At 47.3% G+C, this 24,993-nt stretch overlaps 1 protein-coding gene across 35 annotated transcripts in view; it reads left to right on the top strand.

Moving 5' to 3' along the window:
• Window positions 1-24,993, top strand: part of ARHGEF7 (Rho guanine nucleotide exchange factor 7) — a 180,340-nt gene that overhangs the window by 55,648 nt on the left and 99,699 nt on the right. Inside the window, exon 1 of one of the 35 annotated variants that reach the window (XM_021929803.2) lies at window positions 11,107-11,368. The exons of 31 other annotated variants lie outside the window; for them this stretch is intronic. Coding sequence is in view for 2 of the 4 variants with exons in the window: in XM_021929791.2 (XP_021785483.1) it covers window positions 23,220-23,225 (6 nt within the window). In the remaining 2 variants the exon portion in view is untranslated. Of the gene's footprint in view, window positions 1-11,106; window positions 11,369-16,973; window positions 23,226-24,993 lie in introns of those variants that run through there. 3 more of the 35 variants (XM_021929800.2, XM_021929791.2, XM_021929804.2) reach the window with 3 other exon arrangements.

A 24,993-nucleotide genomic window follows, 5' to 3' on the forward strand; every position in this document is an offset into this window, starting at 1 on the left:
TGTACAAACTAGGCACAGCTGTTTTCCAGTCAGACGTTATTGATTCTGCCTTTTTCTCCCGATTATAGTAGCTATGTGTGTAGACAGGTTGAGCATCTCAAATCTGAAAATTCGAAATCTGAAACGCTCCTGGTCCCAAGCATTTCAGATGAGGGATACTCAACCTGTATATAGAAATAAAAACTGCAGAAAAGTGTATGGAAAATAACCATTCCACTTGCATCATTAATAAGTTACCTTTATTAACATGTTGCCATATTTCCTTCCAGCATTTTTTAATGCCACGTGCTCACTCTCAACCCACACCTTGTTTCTTTTCACAGAGTTGGTGTCAGAGTGCACACAGATCCTGCCAGTTACTTCCCCCAGAACATGTTGCGTTTCTGGGTAGAAACAGCCTAGCCATGGTTGGGGTGGAATGCGTACTGCCTGGGTGGGCTGGCCGGTCTCAGAGCCTGGCAGTCTGGAGGGGTGGTGTGCTTGGCTAACTTGTCTTGATATTTTGCCCCCTTTTAAAGGTTTCCTGTCACTGTTATCTTCACAGAGTAGCAGGGTCAGATTGAGGAGTCAGAACCAAGAAAAGTATCAGGAGTTTGACAAATTCCAGGCCTTTGTGTCTGTCTTGAGGATGCTCCACCTTCGTGCCTACTTTGTGGCATTGGTTGGAGATGCTCTATAGCGTAAGCTCAGCCCCAGGATGCGGAGAGACAGGGCAGAGTGGAGTCAGGGTGCTCACTGGGGACACAGTGTATTCACTGATCGGAAGCCTGTGACATTTCATCCACGGATTGCTTTCCCAGGAGGTTGGCAATTTGGAAAGCACATTTTGGATGTGCTGTTAGGGTCAGCTTTAAGCCGGCTTGTGTTTCATGGCTGCCAAGTGAGCATGGAGACCACTGCCTCTCCCCACATTGAATGGAGATGTCTCGTGTTTGAGGATGTCATTTGCTGCCTGCAGCACCTGGTCTTGGAGTGTTGGGAGGTCAGGAGCTGGGTGGGGTGTGCCCGTGAGACAGGGTGTCTGTAGAGGGATGTGGTGCCATTCAGTTTTATCAGGCTGCCTAACTGCTTGTGGTAGTGTTTGCATTGCAGTGACTGGGTCAACTTGTGTAGTGATTACTTTGATAAAACAGTTAATTTTCAAGACAAATTTGTAATCTCGCATTGGTATTAATAATTCATAAGGTAAGTTTCCCTCCTTTGTCTGGCACCCCAGCCCTCCCCCTGTACTGTTCGGATAAGATAAATGAAGCACCTGAGGTAAACAAGGTAGAATCAGTGTTAGCTTATTTCAGTGTAAAAGGTTTGTTTTGAAAAAAGGAATGATATTTGCTGCTATTTAAAATCTAGGTAATGTTTTATAGAGACTACTGACATATTTTGGGGTTGAGGATAATTAAAATTGGTTACTATTTTATTTCTCAGAGCTTATACTTTAAGGTCATGTACTGGTTTTGACATTTAACTACACTGTTAAAATGTCCAGACGGTAGTGCCTGTGGAATCCCTCTGTTGGCACCTGTTGTGTATTGGCATCTTCATCTCTTCCGAATTCTTGGAAGACTTTATTCTCCCCCTTTGGTCCTCGACAGATTTCTGCCCACCCAGCGGGGAAGAGGCCGTCTTGCTGTCTTGTGTCATCTCCTTGTCTGTTTCCCTTTCTTGCTCTTCCTTCACCTTTTCCGCAGTCTTGCTCTTGCATTTCATGACTTCCTGGTCATTACGAGGAGCTGGAAAATGCCATGCATTGTCTGGGCATAAGTGGCTTAGTTCACTAAGTTTTCCCATAGTGCTATTTTGAGTTCACTGTCTTGCCTTAGTTAAAGCAGACGTCTGGACGGCCACTTTGCTCCAACTTTGTGAAAACACACCTTCTGGGTTTGCCATGCCCTGTGTCCACACACTGTGCCTCAGCTGTGCCAGCGGTCTGGTTTGTCTGTACCCTGGGGGTCATAAGCAGAAAGGAGAGGAAACACCGGGAGGTCCTTGCAGCTCCTAGGAAGCAGTTTGCCGATCACTCAGCTGGAGATGCAAGGACTGGAGGTTGCTGACAGTCACTGGGTTGGTTTTGTGCAGCGCATGTGCTTGTGTTGTCGGGTGAAACCTAAAGGCTCCATCCATTGCGTGTCTTGGGATCTTGATGTCTCCTCCTTAACCGTCCTCCTCTGTTGGGAGCGTACAGCAGTGTGAATTTGACTCTTCCCTGTTTTAAGTTGAATTAAATTAGACTGTGGCCTCTCAGGAGGTAGAGCTGCCTTCTGGGAGTGGGACCGGCTTCTCTAAATGGAATGTTTGTGGTAAGCTGTTCATTTCTTTTCATAATAGTTCACTGAAATAGCCACTGTGGAGTTGGTGGGATAATTCAGCAGCTGGGCACTGAGTGCCACTGTGGGTCCCACACTGTCTTAGAAGCTCTAGATACAAGGCCCACACTTGTCTGGTTCAGAACGTGCAGAGGACACGCATGTTCATGACAGAATTCCTGGTGCTGATGGAAGCCATGAAGAAGACAGAGTGAGGGGAGAGTGAGGGAATGGGAGAGGGTGGGAGAGCAGGGCTGCCGTGTGAGACTCAAAGCCTGGGAGCACCTCTCTGGAGGCCCTTTTAGCTGAGGGTGTTGCCCTGTGAGTGTGGGGAAGGGCACCTAGGCAGAAGAGTGGCTGGGCAAAGGCTCTGAGATGGAATTGAGCTCGCCTGCTGCAGGCTGGAGCCTGCAGTTGGGTGAGTGAGTGTGTTGGGGAAGGGCTGGAGGCCCCAGGGGTGGGTCTCCCAAGCTGCTGGCTCCTTACTGGGCTTCCTCTGTTCCAGACACTTTGAAAGGTATTGCCTTAGACATCCTTACAGCAGCTGTGGGAGGTGGGACTGCCCACTTCTCTTTGTGGATAAGGAAACTGAGGCACAGGGGTTGAGTCTTTGTGAATGTGTTAGTCCATTCTCACACTGCTATAGAGAACTGGCTAAGACTGAGTAATTTATAAAGGAAAAAGGTTTAATTTACTCACAGTGACACAGGGCTGGGGAGGTCCCAAGAAACTTACAGTTGTGGCAAAAGGGGAAGCAAACACATCCTTCTTTACATGGCGGCAGGAAGGAGAAATGCAGAACGAAGGACAGGGAAAAGACCCTTATTAAACCATCGGATCTTGTGAGAACTCACTGTCACGAGAAGAGCATGGAGATAACCGCCCCCATGATTCAGTTACCTCCCACTGGGCCCTCCCGTGACACGTGGGGTTTATGGAAGTACAAGTCAAGATAAGAGTTGGCTGGGGACACAGCCAAACCCTGTCAGCCACACAGGTGGTCTGTCACCAGCACCATGCTCTGCCCAGGACTCTGAGCCCCCTTCTGTAGGTTGATAGAAGTGTGGATTTTAGTGTAATGATGGCCAGAAGCTGCGGGAGGATTTTAAGCCTGATCTTTTATCTATAGAAAATACGACCATTGCTGCTATTTGGAGAGTGACTGTAGGTGAGCAAGATATTTGTCGCTGTCAGATTGCAGTGTTTGAGATGTGTAAGGCAGTTTCTATTCCCTGAGAATTGTGCGTGATGTGTCCCCTCCCCCTCGGGCGTCCGGCTGCCGTTTGTGTGGTGGATCTGGTTAGATGGCCGGCCCCTGGGACTTGTGTTTTGCTTCCTTCTTAGGTCCCACTGTCTCCTTTCTCTTCACTGTGTGCTGTGTCCTGTGGGGTGACCCATGCAGCCCCTGCCTGCCTGCCACCTTTCACTGCCTAAACATCCCCGGAGAAGTTTCCCATCAGGTAGGGTCACATCCAAGAGCCTAACCATGATGAGTGGGACCCCCGTGTGGGGACCTTTGTCCTGCTCTTGTCTCCCATCTGCTCTTGAGCTTTCCATTCCAGGCGTGTCACATGATCTGAGATGTCCCTAGGTAGTGTTTGCTCATTGGTTTATTTATTTATATTTGAGACAGAGTTCACTCTTGTCACCCAGACTGGAGTGCAATGGTGGATTTTGGCTCAATGCAACCTCCGCCTCCTGGGTTCAAGCGATTCTCCTGCCTCAGCCTCCTGCGTAGCTGGGACTACAGGCGCGTACCACCACGCCCCCCTAAATTTTGTATTTTTAGTAGAGATGGGGCTTCACCATGTTGGCCAGGCTGGTCTCGAACTCCTGACCTCAGGTGATCCGCCCGCCTCGGCCTTCCGAAGTGCTGGGATTATAGGCGTGAGCCACCACGCCCGGCTGATTGACTTATTTTATAAATAAGTGACATGTATTCTGTGCTAGGCATGGTTCCAGTGACTTCACAGAATTAACTCATTTAAACCTGTAACAGTGCTGAGGAAGCGGGCATCACTTTAGGGGAGAAATGGAGGTATTGAGAGGCCTGGGAACTGGGCCAGGGCCACACAGCTGGTGCACTGTGGCCGGGGCTGAGGCTGGGTCTGTTGTGATGTACTTCCTGTCTCTGTGCCTGCGTGCATATTGAAGAAACACACATGATGTTGTATTATCGTCCTTTTGTCCCTCTACCCTCAAAGGAGTCCACATTCTTCCTGTTGCAAACTGGTCAAGGCCCATTGGTCATTTTGGGAGCTGAGCTCAGGTGGGGTATGAGATGCGCTGTCAGTGGAGTCAGTGTGTTCTGTATGCGGCTGGAACCTAAGGAGCAGGTCTGTGCTCACTGAGAAGGGGAGGGTCACACCCCCTGAGAATGTGTTCTCAGTATGCCTGAGCCATGTTGGTGAGTTTGCAGGTTCTCACACGGTAGTGCTGGCAGTCGCATTAGGCCCTGCTGCCCCGCTGCCGCTTGTCTGGACTAGCTCAGCTGACGACGTTTGTCCCTGGGACTGCGAAAACCGCTCACTAGCCTCAGACAGAGTGGCCCAGAGTGGGTAAAAGGCAAGTCTTTCTGGGTATGAAATAGGTGTTATCTTGAATATATTAGGTCATGTGCATTTTTCAACATGCTGTTGAACAAGGATGTTTGATGTTGGCCAGATGGTGGGAAAAAAGTGTTAAGAAGGGTATATGTTTTTATTTTCTAAAAGTCCTTGTGAAAAATGAAGCAGAGACAGTCATGACCAGTGAGTGGGAGCAGTGTGAAGCTTGAACTCGCACACAGTGGGATCCTGAGAACCCTGGAATAGCACACCGCCTCTGCTCCACGCACAGGGAATTTTGTGTTCACTCAGTGCCTAGCCTTTGACCTCCTTCCTCTCCTAAACTTCCTGTTTCTCAGCTTAACTAAGGCTAGTAAAGCAGGGTTCTTTGATCATCTTTTAGTCATTACTTTTCTATTTTCATTTAAAAATAAAGCAAGAAAATGCCAGCTGATTTTGTAGAGATGGGAAGTCCTGTCTCTTTCTCTTGACAGGCGCTTGCCCTGAAGCACTCTTGAGTTCCTGAGGAGTTCCCTTGTGTCCTGGGAACCAGCGAGAGAATAGGTTCCCAGTGAGTAATTACAAAAACAAAACCCTCAGTTCTTTTCAGACCATATTTAGATGTCAGTCTACATTTAATGTGTTTTTAAAAATAACTTTCTTATCCAAAATATGTATTTTTGGCCAGATTTTTGTCAGTTTACCTTGTATATTTTCTCTGATAGTTTAGAGAAAGGGCGTGGTCTTCAGTTCACAAGTGATACAGTATTCCGATGGAATGTTCACTCTTGACCTTTAGGGAAGTTTTCAAGGTTTGATTGGGTGGTATCCACTTGGCATTCTGAGATGGGAGTGTTTTTTAAAAACGCTGACCCCAACGTGTCTCTCTGGAGAGTTTCTGACTGAGTTAGGTTGGTACTTAGCACTGTCCAGCTGGGCTTGGTGAGGAGTGCCAGCCATCTGTCAGGGAGGCAGCTGCTGGTACCCACCCAGCTTGGAAAAGGCAAGGAGGAAGCCACACTTTTCTCTAACCATCTCCTTGTAGAACTGGACCAGCCCAGCTATGCCGAGAGTTTGAGGGGAAGATTAGTGTGGCAGTGACTGAGATCTTTAAGAAATATTGGACCCGTCAGAAGGATTGTTCTTGTGGGTGTTCATTTGCACGAAAGGCCCACAGATGATGAGTGAAATGCTTTATTTTTCTCCTAGGCTACGGATGGTGAGCGGATGCTAGAGAGAGCCACTTAGTGTGCTGTCCCCCTTTTTTTTAGTTTTGAAAAGTTTAAAAGTAACAAAGTTTGGGAGACTAGAGTGTGGTAAACATCCGTGTGCCCTTCTCACAGATCACCAGCATTCTGAATTCAAATGTCAAATGCCTGTTTCTGTTTTTTTGTTTTGTTTTGTTTTGTTTTTCTTTGAGACAGAGTCTTGCTTTGTTGCCCAGGTTGGAGTACAGTAGTGCAGTCTCAGCTCACTGCAGCCTCTGCCTCCCGGGTTCAAGTGATTCTCGTGCCCATCTCTCCCAGCTAATTTTTTTTGGTTTGTTTTTAGTAGAGACAGGGGTTTTGCTGTGTTGATCAGGCTGGTCTTGAACTCCTGACCTCAGGTGATCTTCCCGCCTGGGCCACCTGAAGTGCTGGGATTACAGGAATGAGTCACTGCACTCGGCCTCAGATGCCTGTTTCTACTTTATTTTGCCAACTATTTAAGTCATGTTGTAGATCCCATGATCCTTACCTCTGAATACTTCAGCATGTGTATCTTAAAAATAACAACGTTCTCCTATATAACCATGGTGTCATTATCACACCCAGAAATTTAACATTGTTGTATTGCCATATGCTATATCCTGTAATGTTATCCCTCATGCAATCCATATTCAGAAAACTGCGGTGGTCTCAAAGTGACGTTTATGGCTTTTCTTTTTGTTAAATGTAGGATCTGAACAAGGGTCATGCATTACATCTGGTTTGTCTCTAGTTTCTTTTCCTGTAGGATCGTTTTTCTGCTTTATATCACTTTAACGTTAGGGTTTGACGCTTTTGGAGAATCTAGGCTTGTTAGTGTGTAGCATGGCCTGCAGTCCGGACATGATTTGGTTCGGTTTAGGCATTTCTGGCGTGAGCTCTGCGTAGGTGATGCTCTGTACTTCCCCCTGGGTCCCGGTGGAAGGCACTTACTGGTACTGGGCTCCGTCGCTGCTGGTGCCGCGTTTGGTCACTAGGTTAAAGTCATGTCCACCAGATCTCTGCTCTGAGGGTGCCTTTCCCTTTGTGCTTGATCCGTGGCTGATACTTTAAAACACGTGACTCTTCTGCCCCCCAAACCTTTCACTGATGCTTCTAGCATCCACTGCCGATCCTTGCCTGAATTACTTCCTGTTGTGGTGGTTCAGGTGGTTCTCAGGCCCTTTCATTTGAGGTTTTCTTTAGGGCCTCAGGCTCCTGTTGATGGGGCACTGGAGGGTGGTGTTGGGCATCTAAGCCAGGAAGTTGTGGTATGTGGGAGAGGAGAAAATGTTACTTTGCTTTCAAGAATCCGAAGATTCTATAACATTTGTGAACTTAGTCATTTACTTCTGAGGTCTGTTTTACTTCCCTTGCAAGCTTTTCATTGCCAAACAAAAAATCAGTCTTTGACTCAGACTGAAGCCATGAACTGAATTTTATCCATGTGAGCTTCAGGAGTGAATAGAAAGAAGTTGATTGACAAGGAAGGAACACATACAGATAGGATGTTTTCCATTTTATGAGAAGTAATGGTGGAAATATAGAAGAGGTGGAAATGTAAGATTCTTTAAAAAATGCATAACAGCAGCTTAGTAGTAACAGCTGCTGCTTCCAGAGGAGCTTCTCAGTACTGGAAGCCCCACAAGGCTATGTTGTAAGGCAGAGATAGTGATCGCATTACAGGAAGGAGAAACTGAGATGTAGGGAGGTTAAGGAAGATGCCCAGTGTCTAACAATTACTAGGTGGCAGAGTTGGCATTTGAATCCAGGTTTATGGTGATTTCAGAACTTCCAAATAGAGAATTAAAGATCAGCTCCAGCAAGAGAATGGAGAGCAGTACAGTTGGTGGAAGATTATGGACACCTGGAAATTTAATCTTTATGGGGAACTACACGCTGTAGTGTCCATAATGTTCTGCATTTTGAGTTTTTAATACGTGTGTTTATATAGATAATATACATAATCTGCATCATGCAACTGGAAGGACATTTAATTAAGATTTAAGATGTCTGATTGCAAAAATGTTAGTGTTCAAAATGCCCCCCATCATTCTGGGCATGATGTGTAACTCAGTGGAGGCCGTTGAGTGAAGACTTACTACTTGGAAAATAAATTGAAGCAGGTGAATGGCAACTTTAAAATTTGAGTAGCTTCTGTCCTTGTATTTGCTAATTGTTTATCTCTTAATGGTGAATTTATTCAAAACTCAAACTGTTCAACAACTTTATGGATTCTGTGTGTATTGGTTATAACGTGAAATGCATTTTTTAGTGTGGATCATGGTCAAGAGTTTGAACATTGATCACACGGGGGTCTTAGAAGGATCAGGACAAGGCAACTTTGGGATTGGTAGATTTGTGTATTAAGGGTTTCAGGTTGTCCCAACCTCAAATTTTACATCCCTTTGCTGAGAGAAGACCTGGAAACCTACTTTTATCTTGTCTCTGGCAGTTTATTGGAATCTTAGTTTAGAACTGGCCCCTGGAAGAGGGGAGGTCATCTCGTAGGACTTGGAGCATGCCCAGAAAGAGATGGGACAAAGTCATGAGATCCTTTGGGGCTTTTCTTAGATAGATCATGTTTTTTTTTTTCCCAACAACAACAACTAGGGAGCGTAGTCTGGATTTCATTGTGGTGGAAAACTTGGAGTATTTCTTCAGGTGCTGTTCATCAGTTTGCACTTGGTTCTGAGGAAGTGTCTTGAGCTGGGTGCCTTGCCGTGAGGGAGTGTACAGGTGAACAAGCTATCTGTGCCCTGAGGCATTGTGGAGCAGTGCATTGAAGGGGAAGGAACCCATGTAACCTGAATGGGGGCAGCATCTGTAAGTGCTTCAAGAGAGGTGCAGCTGTCATGGGGTTGGGATTTAGAGAGGGGAAGAAACATTCCAGGTGGAAACAGGCAAGAGCTTCAGGTAGGAAGTGACCTTTGAAAGGGCAGAGGGGCCAGACATCACGCAGGTAACGCTGCTGCTTGGTTGGCCTGTGAGCTTTTCCGGTTGATGTGTTGAACTGAACCAACAAAGCGTTGTGGATTTGGTGAGCTGCCCTAAATGTGGAGTCAAGGGAAATCTGAAGTGCCTGCAGCATTGTGCATCCTGACTGCTACTGGATGGGATAACTTGAACCTGATGTTTGTTCAGAGGAAGCTGGGAGGGTTTTATTCACAAGAGTGGCCTTAATTCACAAGAATTGGAGACCGGGAGGGTGAGAACACTGCCGTTCTGGATCGCAGCAGTCTCGTTGGTCTTCATGGTGTCAAGCATGCTGGTGTGACGTCTCCATGTGACAGGTCCCTGTACGCCAGAGGGTTCAGGACTTCCTTGGGAAGCATTTCTGAGACCCTTTTTCTGTAGCTGATGGAGCCTCCTTGTTCTCTGGCCACTTCCTTCCATGGGGTGCTGAGTTGTTACTGCCCCGTGTGTCATACCGTGGACCTTCAAGCTGCCTGTGGTGGTAAAAGCTTGTCTGCACAAAAGGCTTTTCTCCAGTGTGTGAGTCTGTCCGCCTTTAAGTCTTAGGAGCCCGAGAGGATGAGAAGGTCTTCCCACACCTTGTGCATCTCTGTGCTTGGCTATGAGCATGGCTGGGCCTCTTAACAAAGGTGGCATGCCCAGGGGTGGGGGGAACACGGCCTGGGTTCTGACGAACACCAGGAACTTCAGCTTTGACGGAGTTGACTGGGCTCTGATAAACTTGGAGACTGCTCCCACCTTCCATCTCAGTGTGGCCGCTCTCAGCTCTGCCCCCGCCATCGGGAGACTTGGACTTGATGTTTAGAAAGCAGTTTTAGGGTTCAGAGAAATTGGGCCTAGCATCTGTAGGCCCATACAGATACGGTTCATGACCTCCAGTGGTTCACCTTACATGATTGTCTGACTTTGCCATGGTGCAAAAGCGATACACGTTCACTAGAAACAGTGCTTCGAGTACCCACGCAGCCGGCTTTTCAGCATTCAGTACATCACACGAGCTGTTCAACAGTGTGTTATAAATACGCGCAGTGTGAGGTGGTTTTGCCCGACTGTAAGCTAATGTGAGTGTTCTGAGCACGCTTCAGGTAGCTAGACTGAGCTGTGATGCTGTGTAGGTGAATCAAATGTATTTTCACCTTAACAATATTTTCCAGTTTACAGTGGGTTTAATAGGATGTACCCCATTGTAAGTTGAGCATCTGGATGGCCCTACAAGGTAGAAGCAAGGTGTAAATAGTCAAGAGTTACAGGAAGGCAGATTGCTAGCAGTCACATTGCACGCATGCGTATGCATTGTACTCGTGCTAGCAAGTTTTGTTAAATGGCGCTTATTTTGAAATACATATGCAGTGGGCATGTACTGGGAATTGGAAATTAAGTGGAGAAGGCAGACAGAGGTATAGCATTCCGTAGCATTCAGATGGGAGTATTGGCCCCTTTTTCTTTTTTTAAACAAAAATCTTCTCAGTGAAAATGTGGTTATAAGCTTATTTTTTTCTATTTCTCTCAGAAGCTGTCTGACAAATGTTTTGATTCTCTGGATGTTTTTTGATGGGGTCTACTCTCAGGTCTCATCTCCAGCATCATCTACGGCTTCGTCTCTTCTAATCACTCAAACCTCCTTTGAACTTTTCATGTTGTCTGCTGAAAGTTACATTTGCATAGCATCAAATAGTGCATAAACTACATGTACATTGTCATTTTATCAATTATTATAAAGTCCTGTGGATCTTTACCTATGAACCCCCTTCTAATCCATCTCTTCTCTTTCCCATTATGGCCTCCTTATGAGGGAGGGAATTTAATATACTCACCCTGTCTCTCACCTTCCTCACAGCCCTTCTAAATCCCAGTTTTTGCTAATTGTACCGTTTTATGATTTTCAGTTTCTTTAGTAGTCATCTTTTAACTGTATTTCTTGTATTTCTTGACTTGTTGTCTTAGACTTCTCTCCTGTGTAAAAGATGAGGAGCTCTGTAAGTCTCCACCAGGCCTTGTGGGGAAGGGTTGAGGGGGGTCACTTGCTTATGGCTGGGTGGGGGTGGGACTGCATTTTTTAACCCTCTGTGTGGTTGGGGTAGGATGGTGTTACGGTGTGACTCTGTCCGCACCCAAATCTCACCTTGAATTGTAATAATCCGCACCTGTCAAGGGTGGGACCAGGTGGAGATAATTGAATCATGGGCAGGTTTCCCCAGTGCCGTTCTCACGATTGTGAATTAGTTCTCACGAGAGCTGATGGTTTTATAAGGGACTTCCCCTCTTGCCTGGCACTCATTGCTTGCTGTCCTGTGAAGAGGTGTCTTCTGCCGTGACTGTAAGTTCCCTGAGGCCTCCCCAGCTGTGTGTAACTGTGAGCCAGTTAAACCTCTTTTCTTTATAAATTACCCAGCCTTGGGCATTTCTTCATAGCAGCGTGAGAACGGACTAATACAGGTGGTTATTGTGAAGGTTTTTGACCTACTAGGCTGCCCTGTCCTGGTCCTTTAGCTAGAGAGGATAGGTTTTTCTTGAGGCTTTTCGTCTGCACCTGTGGGGGTTGCTGGGTTGCTGGCTTGTTTAGCACTCAGTTTGGAGCATCTGAGGCAAAAAGAAAACCCAGAGAACCCGCTGGCATGGTTCCCGGCCCTGACACCCTCAGCCAGTCTGCCTCCTCTCTCACGTTCTGAGGCTGACGTTTGTTCTGTAGGCAGCACCCAGGTCTTTTAGCTGCACTCAGCTGGAGGGAGGGGGAGATGCATCTTCTCCATCTTTTTGGGAGTCATAGGTCAGTTCTGTTTGTGCTGTGCTGTTATTTCCTATCAGGTGTGGCCTTGATGGGTTCTTCCTGTTTGTGAATAAAAGCCCAGTTGACTGGCATCAGAGTGGAGGGGACCGTGCAGTTCTGTTTGTGGGTTACCGGCCCCGTGGGCTTCACTGTGCGGGTGGTGTGTCTGTGAGCAGGTGGGGAGAACCGGATGGAAGGCTCTAGAAGCAGCTCCACGAGCAGAGCTGAGGGAGACACTTTCTCTGCACCTGTTTCCTGTGTCACACTTCAGATAGTAGTCCAGGCTGGCGGGAAGCTCCCGGGGGATTTCGCTTCTGGGTAGAATTGCCTTTGTTTTTTTCCCTCAGAGACTGTTGTGTGGGCCTAGTGGTGCGTCAGGTTCCAGTTAGAATCCAGTGCAGACAGCAGGCTTCTTTTTAATTAGAGAGGGTCAAGTTCACCTCCGGTTAGACTCAGTGCAGGCAGCAGCTTCTCTTTAATTAGAGAGGGGTCTGGGTGCTGGGCTTCCCGTCAGGAAGAAGGGCTGTGGTGCTGAAGTCCGTCGTGTGTCCCCTTCCTGTGTTAGAAAACTGTCTTTGGTGCTCCTGGGGCTGCCCTACAAGTGCTGCTCTGAACTGTTAGGTCGTTCAGAGTCCACTTGCGTCCTGTCCCCAGGAATCTCCTCAGACCCTATTTAGACTGCTCATAGACTTTCCCTTCCTTTTTTGTACTAAGCGGGTTCTTTCTCCGTTAATTTTTTAAAGCTTTTTCTTTCTGTCATTTCGGCAGCACTGGGAGGGGTGGGAGTTAGATAGGTGTTTGTAGTCGGCCATCTTGAGAAACTTCTCAAAACTGGAGGGTTGTAACTGCTTGAGTTTTGAAGTTAATGGAATGGGCGCATTGCCTTTATAACTGTACATGTTACTGCTTCACTTACTGTTAGCCCAAGCCGGTGTCTTGCATCTGCCCAGATCCTTCTTTGTGGTACGTGCTCACTTTTGGTGACAGCCAGGCTGTTCTTTGCAGGCGTGTGCTCCTAGCAGTCGAAGACAGAAGTCTGGGGGCCTGTGTAGGCTGTATGGGCTGCTGTGTGTGTGTGCCGTGAGTTGTGTCTGAGACCACCCCTGCTCCCCTGAGTGCTGCCTGATCTGCCTGCATGACCACGGTGGGACACCACTGTTCCCTGGTGTCCTTTCCTGGCTGGCAGTGTGGTATTGTGGGCAGAGCCAGGCTGGTGGGCTCTGATCTTGGTTCTGCCTTTGTAACGTTTGTCACACTGTCTTTTGGGAGCTCGTTTGTGTGTGTGTGTGTGTGTGTGTGTGTGTGTGTGTGTTTTCTGCCTGTAAGATAAACTGGCATGCAGTCTACACTGTGAGGTACGGGCTGTGTGTGGGCCAGGACAGCATGCTGTGGTCCTAGGCAGGGAGGTGTCCTTCCTTTCCCCTGCCTGGTGGGGCTGCCCTTCCCTGCCTCGCGTGGAGGTTGCTCCTGGCCTGCAGAAGGCAGAGAGCATCTTGGCAGGATGAGCCCTGCCTGCCTTCCCATTGCTGTGCTCCTGCCTCCCCGCTCTGCTCCTCCCTCCCCTTCCTGGAAACTACCTAAAATACTTGGTTACTTCTTTTTTGAAGCTTTGTTCTCTGTCCTAGTGTTTGGGTGTTGATACAGTGGAATCCACAAAATTGAATAAGATTTGATTCTCATTTTAAAGTGAAATAAATCATTTGGGTGCATGTTGGGTGAAAGTGCCGTAATTGATAGCATTCATCATCAGACTTTAATTTTATCCCTGGGGTGGAGGAGTAGGTGGGATTACGTACAAAATCTACAGAAGCAGGGAAGGCGAAAACGTACTGCTGGATTTCTGTTTTTCACATGTCCCCAGCAATATGGACCATTTGCATTAAACTTTTAATAGCAACACTTATTTAAGATTCATTTTTTACTCTTGCTCTGAAATCACAAATTCCATTTGACAGTGATAGGACAAAATTATAGTTTTAAACTTTGCAAACCACACTCCAGAGCTGTGCCAAAAATAACAATTTCTTGTGTCAAGAATAACTTCCTCATCAAGTCACTGGAGGAGGCGAGCTGACTGGTGGCGATGCAGACCGCTAAAGCTTCAGTGAGCCCAGAAAGCGTGCGCTCCACATTGCAGAGACCTCTCTGTCAGTATTGAGATGGTGGAAAGTGAGGAGAAGCAAAAAGATGACTACTTCTTTCCCCATTCCCTGGTCTGGTTTTTTTGGGGTCTACGTAGAGGTGCATCAGCCAGCGCTACCATGGAGGCAGGAGGCATTCTTTCTGCTCTCGCGTCAGTACTGACGGGGTTGAGGAAGGTTGCTGTGCTTGTTGGTGAGGGTATTGCGAGGGTGGTGTGAAAGCAGTTGGGCTGGAGTAGAGCTGGTCACAGTGTGTCCTTTTGCCTGGGATCCCCTTTGTTTACATTTGTGTGGCCCTAGTGCTACAGTGATGTCACTTAGCTCTGGGGGACTGTCTGAAATTTTGTGCTCTAAATTATTAATACATGTTTATGTGTGGGTTTGCTAGAATGCTGTGTCCATTATTGTTGGCTCCTTGCACAGCTCTCCTTGTTCTGCCTCACTGGCTGTGAAATTGGCTCATGTTGTGGACTCTGGGTCCAGCGAGATGCATCTGAGGTGTTGACCTGGTGGTGTGGGCCTGGGGCTGCCAGTGGTCCCGTTGCCTGATGAGGGAGACCACTCCTGAAACTGTAGCACACACTCAGGAGAGTAGGAAAGGTGGAGAAAGCCTCCTGGTTCTGAGCTTGTGGCTCTTGCTATCCTTGACTTGTTTGTTGTGCGAACCTTTTTTTGTTTAAGCCAATTTGAGTTGGGTTTACTTACTCGTAGTGGAAAGGTTCTGACACAGGATCTTTATTATATGAAGTGTTTTCATAATGTACGTTGTGTTATACATTATGACGTATCACACAATCTTGTGATGTAGCTTGCTTTGCCATTTTTATTATGTGGAAGATATTCCTGAATTTCTACACTTCCTATGAATTTGGAGGCAGGGTGAGGCAAAGTCACTAGTATCAGGGTATCAGGGGAGCCTTTCAAATCTCAAACATTGAAGTGTTCTTCTGTGACCTGTTTCTTCGTCAAGTTGTGTCTGCTCTGCAGAGTGGCTGTGACAGCTGACATCCAGTGTGAAGGTGTGGTCACTCCGCTGGAAGAGAAAAACCTAGCACCCTGAGAGTGGGTGGATCTGCTGGTGATTTTTCAAGCAATGTCTTCCCGTTTTTGGATGCTCCTCCCTTCTGTAGGTGGAGCCTTGTTCGCTTTTCATTGAGTACAGGTGGGGCTGATGACTCATTTCTAATGAACAGAGCACGGCCTGCCTGACTGCTGAGGCTAGCTTATAGGATTCCTGAAGCTGCAGGCCCTGGTTTCCTTTCTGCGTGTGCCCTGGGGTCACTCACTCTGTGGAGTCCGTTGTCCGTGCTCTGAGGACTCAGGAACTGAGGGCTCCTGCTCACAGCCATGCCGTGGAGCTGTCTTGGTAGCACCTCCTCAGTCCCGGCAAGGCCTCAAGGCTGCCAGAATCCTGCAGCTCCAGCTGACACCTCAACGACCTCCCGTGAGACCCAGAGCCACATTCACCCGGCTAAGCTGCCCTGAACGCTGACACGCAGAAACTGAGATAACACATGCCTGTCGTTCGGGCCACTGAGTTTCAGAGTGAGCTGCCTGTAGAAATGGATGAGCAGCATCTGTGCACGGAGGTGAAGGGTGGAGCCAAGCGCATGTCTGTCAGACTCCGCTGCCATCCATCCTTTCCCTGCCTGCCTTCCTCCTACGTGGTGCTGGATCAGCCGAGAGGATCAGCAGCCGAGAGGCTTCTGTGAAAGAATGTGCTCCTTCAGGGCCGACTTGCATTTGTGTCTTTTTTTTCTTGGAGATTTCTGTAAAACAGCAGCCGTTAGCAGTTACGTGATTACTACGTTTAGAATTTGGGAAGAAAGGGAAAACCTTGTTTGCCATGAAATAAGTACTCTGTTGATAAGTATTCCTTATTTTGAATAATGGAGAATTCTCTGTGTCTTAGCCAGTTAAGAGTTATTCACTTTTATGTTGTGTTAAAATGATAAAAGTTACTCCAGTGACCTGACTGCTTCACTTAATGAGTTTTGTTTTTGTTTTTGCAAGATGCATTTCCTCTCTTTCAGGAATAAGTTCTGTTGGGGAAAATACAGAATATGGACATGTGTTCACCTCCTGCTCGATGATGGCATGTTAATAAACAGTTCCTACATCTCAGCATTTTACAGCCCCAAAGGTTTATTATGTCGTATGTGTTAGCTGCAGATAAGGCGTTGCTCTGCTCGAAGCGTCTTCTTTCGTCAGCGTCCAGGCTGAGAGAATAGCTCCATTTTGAGCCTTGCCATTCTCATTTAAGGGAAAAGGATGGGAGGTTGGCTGGAACCCCTGAAGGCTCCCAAGCCTTCTGCTTAGAACCATTGTGCGTCCTTTCTGCTCAGAGCTGGTGTCTGCCTCTTCTGTCATATTGTGTCCGAAATTGGTTCCTTCTGGTGGGTTTTTGGTCTCGCTGACTTCAAGAATGAAGCCGTGGACCCTCGTGGTGAATGTTACAGTTCTTAAAGATGGTGTTTCTGGAGTTTGTTCCTTCAGATGTTCAGACGTGTCCAGAGTTTCTTCCTTCTGGTGGGTTCGTGGTCTCGCTGACTTCAGGAGTGAAGGAAGCTGCAGACCTTCAGGGTGAGTGTCACAGCTCTTAAAGGTGGCGCATCCAGAGCTGTTTGTTCCTCTGGGTGGGTTCGTGGTCTTGCTGACCTCAGGAATGAAGCCGCAGACCCTCGCGGTGAGTGTTACAGCTCATAAAGGTAGTGGGTACCCAAAGAGTGAGCAGCAGCAAGATTTGTTGTGAAGAGCGAAAGAACAAAGCTTCCACAGCGTGGAAGGGACCTGAGCGGGTTGCTGCTGCTGGCTCAGGTGGCCAGCTTTTATTCCCTTATTTGGCCCCACCCATGTCCTTCTGATTGTTCCATTTTCCAGAGTGCTGATTGGCGCATTTTTACAGAGTGCTGATTGTTGCTTTTATAAACCTTTAGCTAGATACAGAGCACTGATTGGTGTGTTTTTACAGAGTGCTGATTAGTGTGTTTATAAATCTTTAGCTAGACACAGAGTGCTGATTGGTGCGTTTACAATCCTTTAGCTAGACAGAAAAGTTCTCCAAGTCCCCACCTGACCCAGAAGCCCAGCCGGCTTCACCTCTCAATATCTCACTGGCCAGAGAAAGTCGTGTGGCCAGGCCTGCCCCTGCCTGTAGGAAGCTGATGGATATCCCTGGACCCAATGCAGACTCTTCCTTGAAAGGCAGGGGGAGTGAATGAAAGCAGCCGTACTGTCTGCTGCAGTGAGCCCGGATTAGAGAGGTGGAGGAAGTTGGAACATAGTGTACTGAATGTGAAAATTTTAGGTTGGGTCGATATCAGCTCTTAGAACTTGTGCCTGTTGAAGCCTTCTTATTTTACAATAATACTCTTTTTGATTGAAGCTATCCTGGAAACCACTGTGGGTATTTCTGCTAATAGTCGTCCTCTGGTCAGAGGTTTTCATATTTGGGAGCAGGGGTGACTATAAGCTCCCTGATGTCGCCTGTGCATACACGTAGGGTCACCCTAAGGGCCTTAGCCTGCCAGATGAATGCTGGTGACCAGCCGAGCCCCATCTTCCTCATGTCCAAATGAGTCCTCTTTTTGTCAGGTGTTAGTTCAGGAACTAAACTTAATAATAAATGTGGCTGCTTTGGTGTAATCATAAAATGAGGAATATGCCAAAATCAAATTCCTTTGGAGGCATGCCAAAAATTAAGGCTGGAAGTTGAGTCTGGGCCAGATTGTAGCGCCTTTGATGACTGGTTCCAGCACCTTTGGCTTCAGTTTCTTCTGTGGGCTTAGGAGTCAGAGAGCTGGGTGCCCAGGAACAATCAGCCTGGGCCTAGAGACTGGACAGCAGTGGGGAAGGGACACCAGACAGCGACCTCCTGATACGCCTGTTACAGATGGTGGCCTCAGGTCCACATTTGCATGGGCTCACCCCTCTTCCTTTTTTCTGCTCCAAAGTCTGTACCTCCATTGGGAGCACACACAGTTATCACCCTCTCTGAGAAGCCCTTTCTGACTCACGTTACAGGTGCTTGCTTTCTGCCACCATGGACTACTCGATGACTCCTCCTCCTCTTCCTCAACACCCAGGGCGACTTTTCCCTACTGTCTTTCTGTGTCTGGGGACATCACCTCTCTCGGCCCCTAGGTGGGCGGGGTCCTGACCAGCCCTGGGCAGCGGCCTCTCTGGGGAGAGCCCAGTGCCCTCCCTGCTGCGTCCTTCATCTTCCTCCTGGTCATCTCCAAGCCGAGCCTCCTTTCTCTGGAACCACGTGTGGGAGATGCAGTTCCGGGACAGAGGAGTGAATACCCACTCGCCTTAACTCATTTTTTTTTCTCTTGTTGTCCTGTAGCCAGCTGCTGAATTCCTCACCACGCATCTTCACCCTTCTCTCGTTTTCTGTTCAGCCAGCTCTCTTGACCCTGGTCCTTCTTGCTTGAAATCATGTCTTTTTTTTTTTTTAAACAATACACTGTGTCAGAGGAATCCTTGAGTTTTACAACTGGAAGTGACTTTAGAGGTTAGCTGATTCAGCTTCTCTCCCTTCCCAGGTAAGGAACGGGACAGCCACAGCTGTGTGGAGACTTGTCCACTCTGCAGCTGCCAGCTGTTTAGGGATGGATGCCCCCTCTTGGGTACTGAGTGGCCACATCCATGTTTGTCTGGGATGGTCTTGCTTTGTGTCCCTGTTCCCAGGTGAATTTCTGACAATGTTCCCTTTTTCTCTCAGCAGAGATCTGGACGGCTGGTGAACTGCATGAGTGTCCTGCGTGGACTGCCGTCGTCCTGTGGCTTTAGACCTTATGGTGTCTTCTGTGCCGTCCTTGTGTTAAAACCCCCCCTTTTTTTTCCCTCAAGTTTGTTGTCAAATTGTATCTCATGTAAGATGATAGCCAAGACCGGCTAGTGTTATTAAAAACAAAAACCATTCCAAGTGAAAACAGCTAAGTCTTCATTCGTATCTCTTGGTATTGGCTGAGTTATCGATGCATTCTTTTGTCTGTGAAGATAATTTTAACCCTCTCTATGGATTATGTAATTCTAGGTTTTTCCCTAAACTGAGGAATAGGATGTATATGCTTGTGAGAAAAACTGGTTTGAGAGTTCCTCATGGGTGTTGAGTGTTACAGTCACTCAGGACATTGTTACTAGTGGACTGCCTGTGCCCTGCCTTGAATTTAGCGATGCTTTAAAAGAAAAATTGCTGTGATACTTTAGGAAGATTATAGCAGTCCTTTCTTTGATTCAAGGGGAATGGCATACTGTTGATCAAAGTTCATTCCCACAGGTTGCAGGCCTAAGGGCACTCCATTTTCAGTCTGTAGAAGTGGAGGGAGTCTGGAGGATCCCACAGTGGGTGCCCGGGACCTAGACGAGAACTGTGTGTGGGTGGCCTGTGTGCTGCTACCTCCACAGTGCACCCGAGTCAGAGTGCACCTGGGGGGCCTGCTGCAGACCTGGTGGCCAAGGTGCCCCTTCCACATGGGAGAGGCAGGACCCCCTGCTCTGAGTCTGAGACTTACATTTCTTTCCCTCCAGTTGCTGGTAGGCCCAGTCTACGCAGCCAGGGTCTTCGGAGGAAGGGTGTTGGCGGTGTGTTGGGTCAGCACCCCTTCCTGCTGCTCTGAGGTCTGTGTGGTTTCTGTCTGCCCTGCATGAGCCCCCTTGGCCAGGCCTGCTGTCGAGGCTCATGTTCCTGACACTCCCCTTCACGGGCAGTGCTGTTTGATTTTGCGATTATGCATTGTCCATACTCTATTAAAAATGGCCTTAAGCTGGTCATGATTACCACTAGAGGTTATAGTGTGAAATGGTGCTAGGCTGTTCATTGTTGTGTAGACAGTGTGGGGAGTGACAGTTCTGCATCCGTGGCCTGAGAATTTAGGGGAGGGAGAGGCAGGACAGTCAGGGTGCTAGCACAGCTCCCCGGAATCCCGAGCGAGCCCCCAGAGCAGGCCGGGGAGGCTGTCCTCTTTCGTGTTGGTGTCTGTAATCCTGCTGTGAGTCTGGGTAGTGAGGACAGTTCGGGCTCCCATGACTGAAGGGTGAAGTCGGTCATTCAGTGTGTGCTAGGGCAAGAGTTTGTGGTAGAAGCAACTGCTTCAAGACTGTGGCTTCTGGATGGAGTCAGGTGATCTCCCAAGGGTGTGAGCTGGAGTCTTGTTGATGGAGATCTGTGGAAGGATGGCGCCTGTTTGACATTGAGAGCTGTAGAGCTGTAGAAGTCATCCCGTGTGCTGTGTTTGCAGTGCATGGGTGTGCAGACATGTGGCCCATTCTTGCACAGTGGAACTGGGAGGTGTGTGGGTTCAGGAAAGAGCACTGGATTAGGAATGAGGAGTCTCCTGGGATCGTGGATGAGCTACTGCACCACTGTGGCCTTGGCTCATCCGTGCCTGATCCCTGTCTGCAGAGGGAGCTGCCATGGTGTTGGAGCCATCTTTTTGTCTGAGAAATGTCAGTAGCTGGAAGAAAAGCCTTAGCAGCTCCCCATACCTTCTGTTGCTTCCTCCCTTGCCTGGAACACCCCCCCTCACCTGGCCACATCCTGTGTCCCTTTCCAGACTTGACTGCTCCTCACCCTGCACTGCCTCTGCCCTGCGGCCCCATTCACTCTCTGCATTCCCACTGAGCTGGAAGACCACAGCCTCCTACGTCTGCTTTCTAGCCTGAAAGTCCAACTTTTTCAAAAAACTTATTTTGTGTTTTTGAATATGCTGACATATTTCAACCTGGGTGATATTAATCATGAAGTTATGCCCCTAAATCTTTCAAAATGACCTTTCCAAAAATAACTCCATGTTCCCACATAGCCAGAATTGTAATGTCTGTCATACATGACAAGGTTAGTAATGATGTCTCAACACCATCTGATACGTAGTCTGTGTTTACGTTTCCCCAGGTGCTCCCAAGTACACTTTGTCGATGGTTTATCCAAAACGGTCCAGTGCAGGGCCCCTCATGGCATGTGGAGTCTCTTAATCCAGAACAGTCTTGTTTTCCGTGGCCCAGAATTGTGCACAGACTTAATGTCTGGCTTTTATAGCTGCCCAGGAACTGCTTGTTCAGTGAAGGCACAGAAAAGACAACGGGGATGAGACATTGAAGACATTTTTTTCTTCTTTGGTTCAGGGGGGATTTCCCTCAGTCTTAAATATTAATGATGTTCGGCGTTCAATTAAAAAACTATACCCTTGGTCCTCCTCCATGCCGTTGTCTTCTGGACGTACAACTTGATCCCCAGGCTTGTCGGCTCCTTCCAGTGTCTCCCCAGTGTCTGTCGAAATCCCCGTCATCCCGCTTGTCCCTGTGGCTGAGGTTCTCCGACCTACGATTGCAGAAATCTTCCTCAGATAGTTTCTCTGTGTCTCACTATTTTCTTCTATGGTCTGTATAGTTTAGTACCTTGTAGCCGTTCTATTTTATGCCCAAATTGCTTTATATATGGCCTGTGTATTTCATAGAAGGCAAGATAATTTTCCTAAACAGTGCCAGCTACAATTCAGCTTCCTAAGAAGCGATTTCTGCAAAGCATTGCAAGAGAAATGAGGTCCAACAAGCACACTCTGCGAGAATAGAGTTGAGGAAGTCGTTGTACTTGGGGGCTTCATTTTTATCTCTAAATGAGAGGATTGACCTGTAAGTCATGTAGATGATTCTTCTCTCTGTTTGGTGGGCTTTTTCTTGTGGTTATTTTGAATTTTTTAAAAGTGGGAGTTTTCCTTGGCAGAATGGAGTTATCTATCGGTCTGTTTTGATAAGCGAGATTTGGTGTGCCCTTTTCTTTTTGAAGGCGTGGGGCATTCCAGTTGCTGCTTCCTGTCCTCAAGCGTGTTCCCCTTTCCCTGGTGAAGATGAGCAGTCTGAGGCCTGAGGGGCCCAGTGCAGGGCTGTAGCAAGCAGGTGGTCAGGGAGGCTCTGCTCCATAGACCCAGCCCTCTTCCTTCTTCCGGCGCTGCTGCCTCCTTCCCACAACGTGCTGCCTTGTGTTGTGCCATTTAGTGTTAGACCGTGGGAACTCCCCTCCCCACTCCCCTTTTAAGAAGGTATTTTTCTATCCTTGTTTGAATACTCTGGGCTTCTTTTATCCCTGATTTGGTATTGTATTTCATTATGTAATTTCTATTGAGAGTAAAATATCAAAAATAAACTAAGTAATTTTAATGTTAATTTTCTGGTGGAAAACTGGTAGGATGATTTCATTTTGGGAATATGGGGTCATTCTACTGCACATTTAATTCACTTAAATGTAAAAGTAAGTGTGCATGTTTGAAATAGGTTTTTCGAAATGGATAGATCCTAACGCGTATTTTGGGGCGAAGTGTGTGTCTGTGCAGCCACCCTCTTCCCCAGCATGGTGCCTGTGCGGGGTGGTCCAGGTGGCAGGAAGTGTGCCTGTGCCGGCCTCGAGCCTGCTGCTGGGCGGGATTCCTAATGACCCTCCTTACCTCACCGCGAACGCCTCTCACCCTGGGCTGTGTGTTGGAGTCACTTGAAGAGGGTTGGCATTTTGATTTTGAGTCTCTCCAGAACACTGCTGGAGTATCCTGCCCTCTCACAGCCCCCCAGGAGGCCTTAGCATGCAGCTCCTGCTGAGAATTGCAGCTCCTGAGGCTGAGGCTTCCAAAAGGAGGCCTGGAGACAATGGAATATGGTTTGTACTTCCTTCCATCCTGCTGCTCCTTGCCTTGCCAAGAGCGGAAATACTGCTAAAGCACCCAGCAAGTCGTGGTGGGGAATGAATGAATCCTGTCTAAGACACTTGCCTTAATAACCCTAGGGGAACAGTTTAGTATGTTAAATGTCATGGTAATTCTTACATACACACTGATTTACTTTTTGCAGAGATATTTCTACAAAAGTTCTGAGACTTCCCTGTTATTCCCATAGTACAAAATTTCTCTGTACTCAGATTTTTCTGTTTCTGTTTTTTGTTGAATAGATTTCTATTTTAGGAAATAGTCTGTTATCTTTCTCCAGAGAAGCACTTCAATCGAAACATTCTATTGGCTGAGAATGTGCATTTTCCCCCTCTCAGGGGTAAGGATTTGCCTCATCTCATTGTCTAGCTTCCTGTTGAGAAGTGTGGTGTGTGTATTCACTTAAGCGCTGATGTCATATTGAAGCCCATTGGTGGGCAATTTCAGCCAATCAGATGCTTCCTGGTATCCAAGTAAGAAAGATATATAGTTCTGGAATAACAGGAAACTTCACGTTTTTCACATCCTGTTGTTCTGGGTTTTGTGACTCGCTGCCTTGCCACTATGAAGGTTAGTAGAAATTTATGTATGTATTTCTTTTTGCAGTATACCATGACTTGAATTTTCCGAGCTCTAAGATTAGATCTGTGGAGCTGAAAGACATTCAGATCTCCTATTTAAACATTTTATGATGAAGAGAAATTTTATGTTTTGCATATAAGGAAGCTGAGGCCTAAAATGTAATTCCTTTTTAAAAATGCAGCTTAACCTGTATTTGTTATAGATGGTTACGCCAGCCTAATGCTGCTCTCATTGGAGTTGGGATTTCTACTTAAGTAATATCACAACAAATGTATTCTGTACTAAAGATGATTCTAAAGACTGTCTGTTCTAAGGACTGTTTTTTAAAGGAAGGATTTAGCTTCATGAAATCAGTTATATTTTGTGCTTTATTAGAAATGGCATCCGTAAGCACATAGAATGCTTAAATGTGTTCACAGCTTTCCTTTTACGTTTTGTGGTTCCTTTCGATATTTCCTTGTGAACTTCAAGAAAGTGACCTCTGGTTTTCAGCTCCTTTCTTGACTCTCTTAGTGATTTGCTGGCTTTTTCTCTTGAGGTAGTTTTTCCAAGTCTGGTTTTTCTTATGTTTAAACATCTCATGACTATTTTTACTTATTTGAAAAATTATAGACAGAAGGCCTTTAGCTGAAGATGAATTTTGAATAATACAGCAGGACTTTTTCACATTTGGTGTCACTTTTCTTAGCTTCTCTTGACGTGAGCTTCATTACAGCAGCATGCAGCGCCTGCAGGGTGGGTGGCTGTTTGGATGCTGGTGCACGTCTCCATTCGGATGCCTTCTCACCGTGCACCAGCCTCTGCTGGGTGTTGGGAGATGTACAGTCTGCCACTGCAGCTTTTTTAGTCTAGGAAGGCCTGTAGACATCCACCATCAAATTATCATGACACATGTTCTGGGGAAGCCTGGCTGGGGACCTGACTGGGCGTGGTGGGGGCAGCAGGGCTGTCAAGGCAGGGCTCTGCCAGGAAGCAAGATGAATAAGGATTAGCCAGGAAAGGGAGGGGACCGAAGGCAGGAAGAGGAGAAGTGGGGCTTCTGGCAGGGTCTGCTAGAGGTGTGGGGAGAGGGCAGGACTGACAGGAGGGGAGGATAGCCCTGGAGAGAAGGTGGAGCCCTTGTCCACTGATGCTCATTTCCGGTAACCTCAGAATATAGGGCAACAGGATACACGTTTTGCTATTTAAATACATCTTTCTGTTATTTGCACCTCTGAAAGAAATTGTTTCTTAATTTTTCTGGAATACAGTTATGGATGATTTGACTCTTAAATTTATTTTTGCTTGAGGTTATTTGGTGACCAGAAGCCATATGTAGTCTTTGAGCAGTATCTGAGAGCTGTGTTTGTTTTAACATGGCTGTGTGTGTGCACACGCGTTCTAGACTCTAGTTGCCGTCTACCTAGGCAAACCAGTGTGCTTTATCTTTCCAAGCTCCAAGATGAGTGGTGGGAAGTGGCTGCCAGTGGCAATGTGACCAGCTCCATCATGGTCCCAGGGCTCCAGATAGCCCTGGATTGGAGGGGATGCGGTTGTGGGCTTGCCTGGTCCTGGCCTCAGAGCTCTGAGGGTGGTGGTGTTCTCTTGTCCCTACCCCTTTCCTGTCTGGGATCTGCTGCTTCTGTCTTTCCTCCTTTTTCCCTCATATCCACTCTGCTCTCTGATGTCTGCGTTTTCTTTTGCTGCTGTTAGCTTTGGAATTGGCTGTCATTTTCCCTTTTCTGTGTCTAGGAAAGAACATCTGTAGCACGCCTTG

The sequence above is a fragment of the Papio anubis genome, chromosome 15 (genome assembly GCF_008728515.1).
Source record: "Papio anubis isolate 15944 chromosome 15, Panubis1.0, whole genome shotgun sequence".
NCBI classification, from domain to species: Eukaryota; Metazoa; Chordata; class Mammalia; order Primates; family Cercopithecidae; genus Papio; species Papio anubis.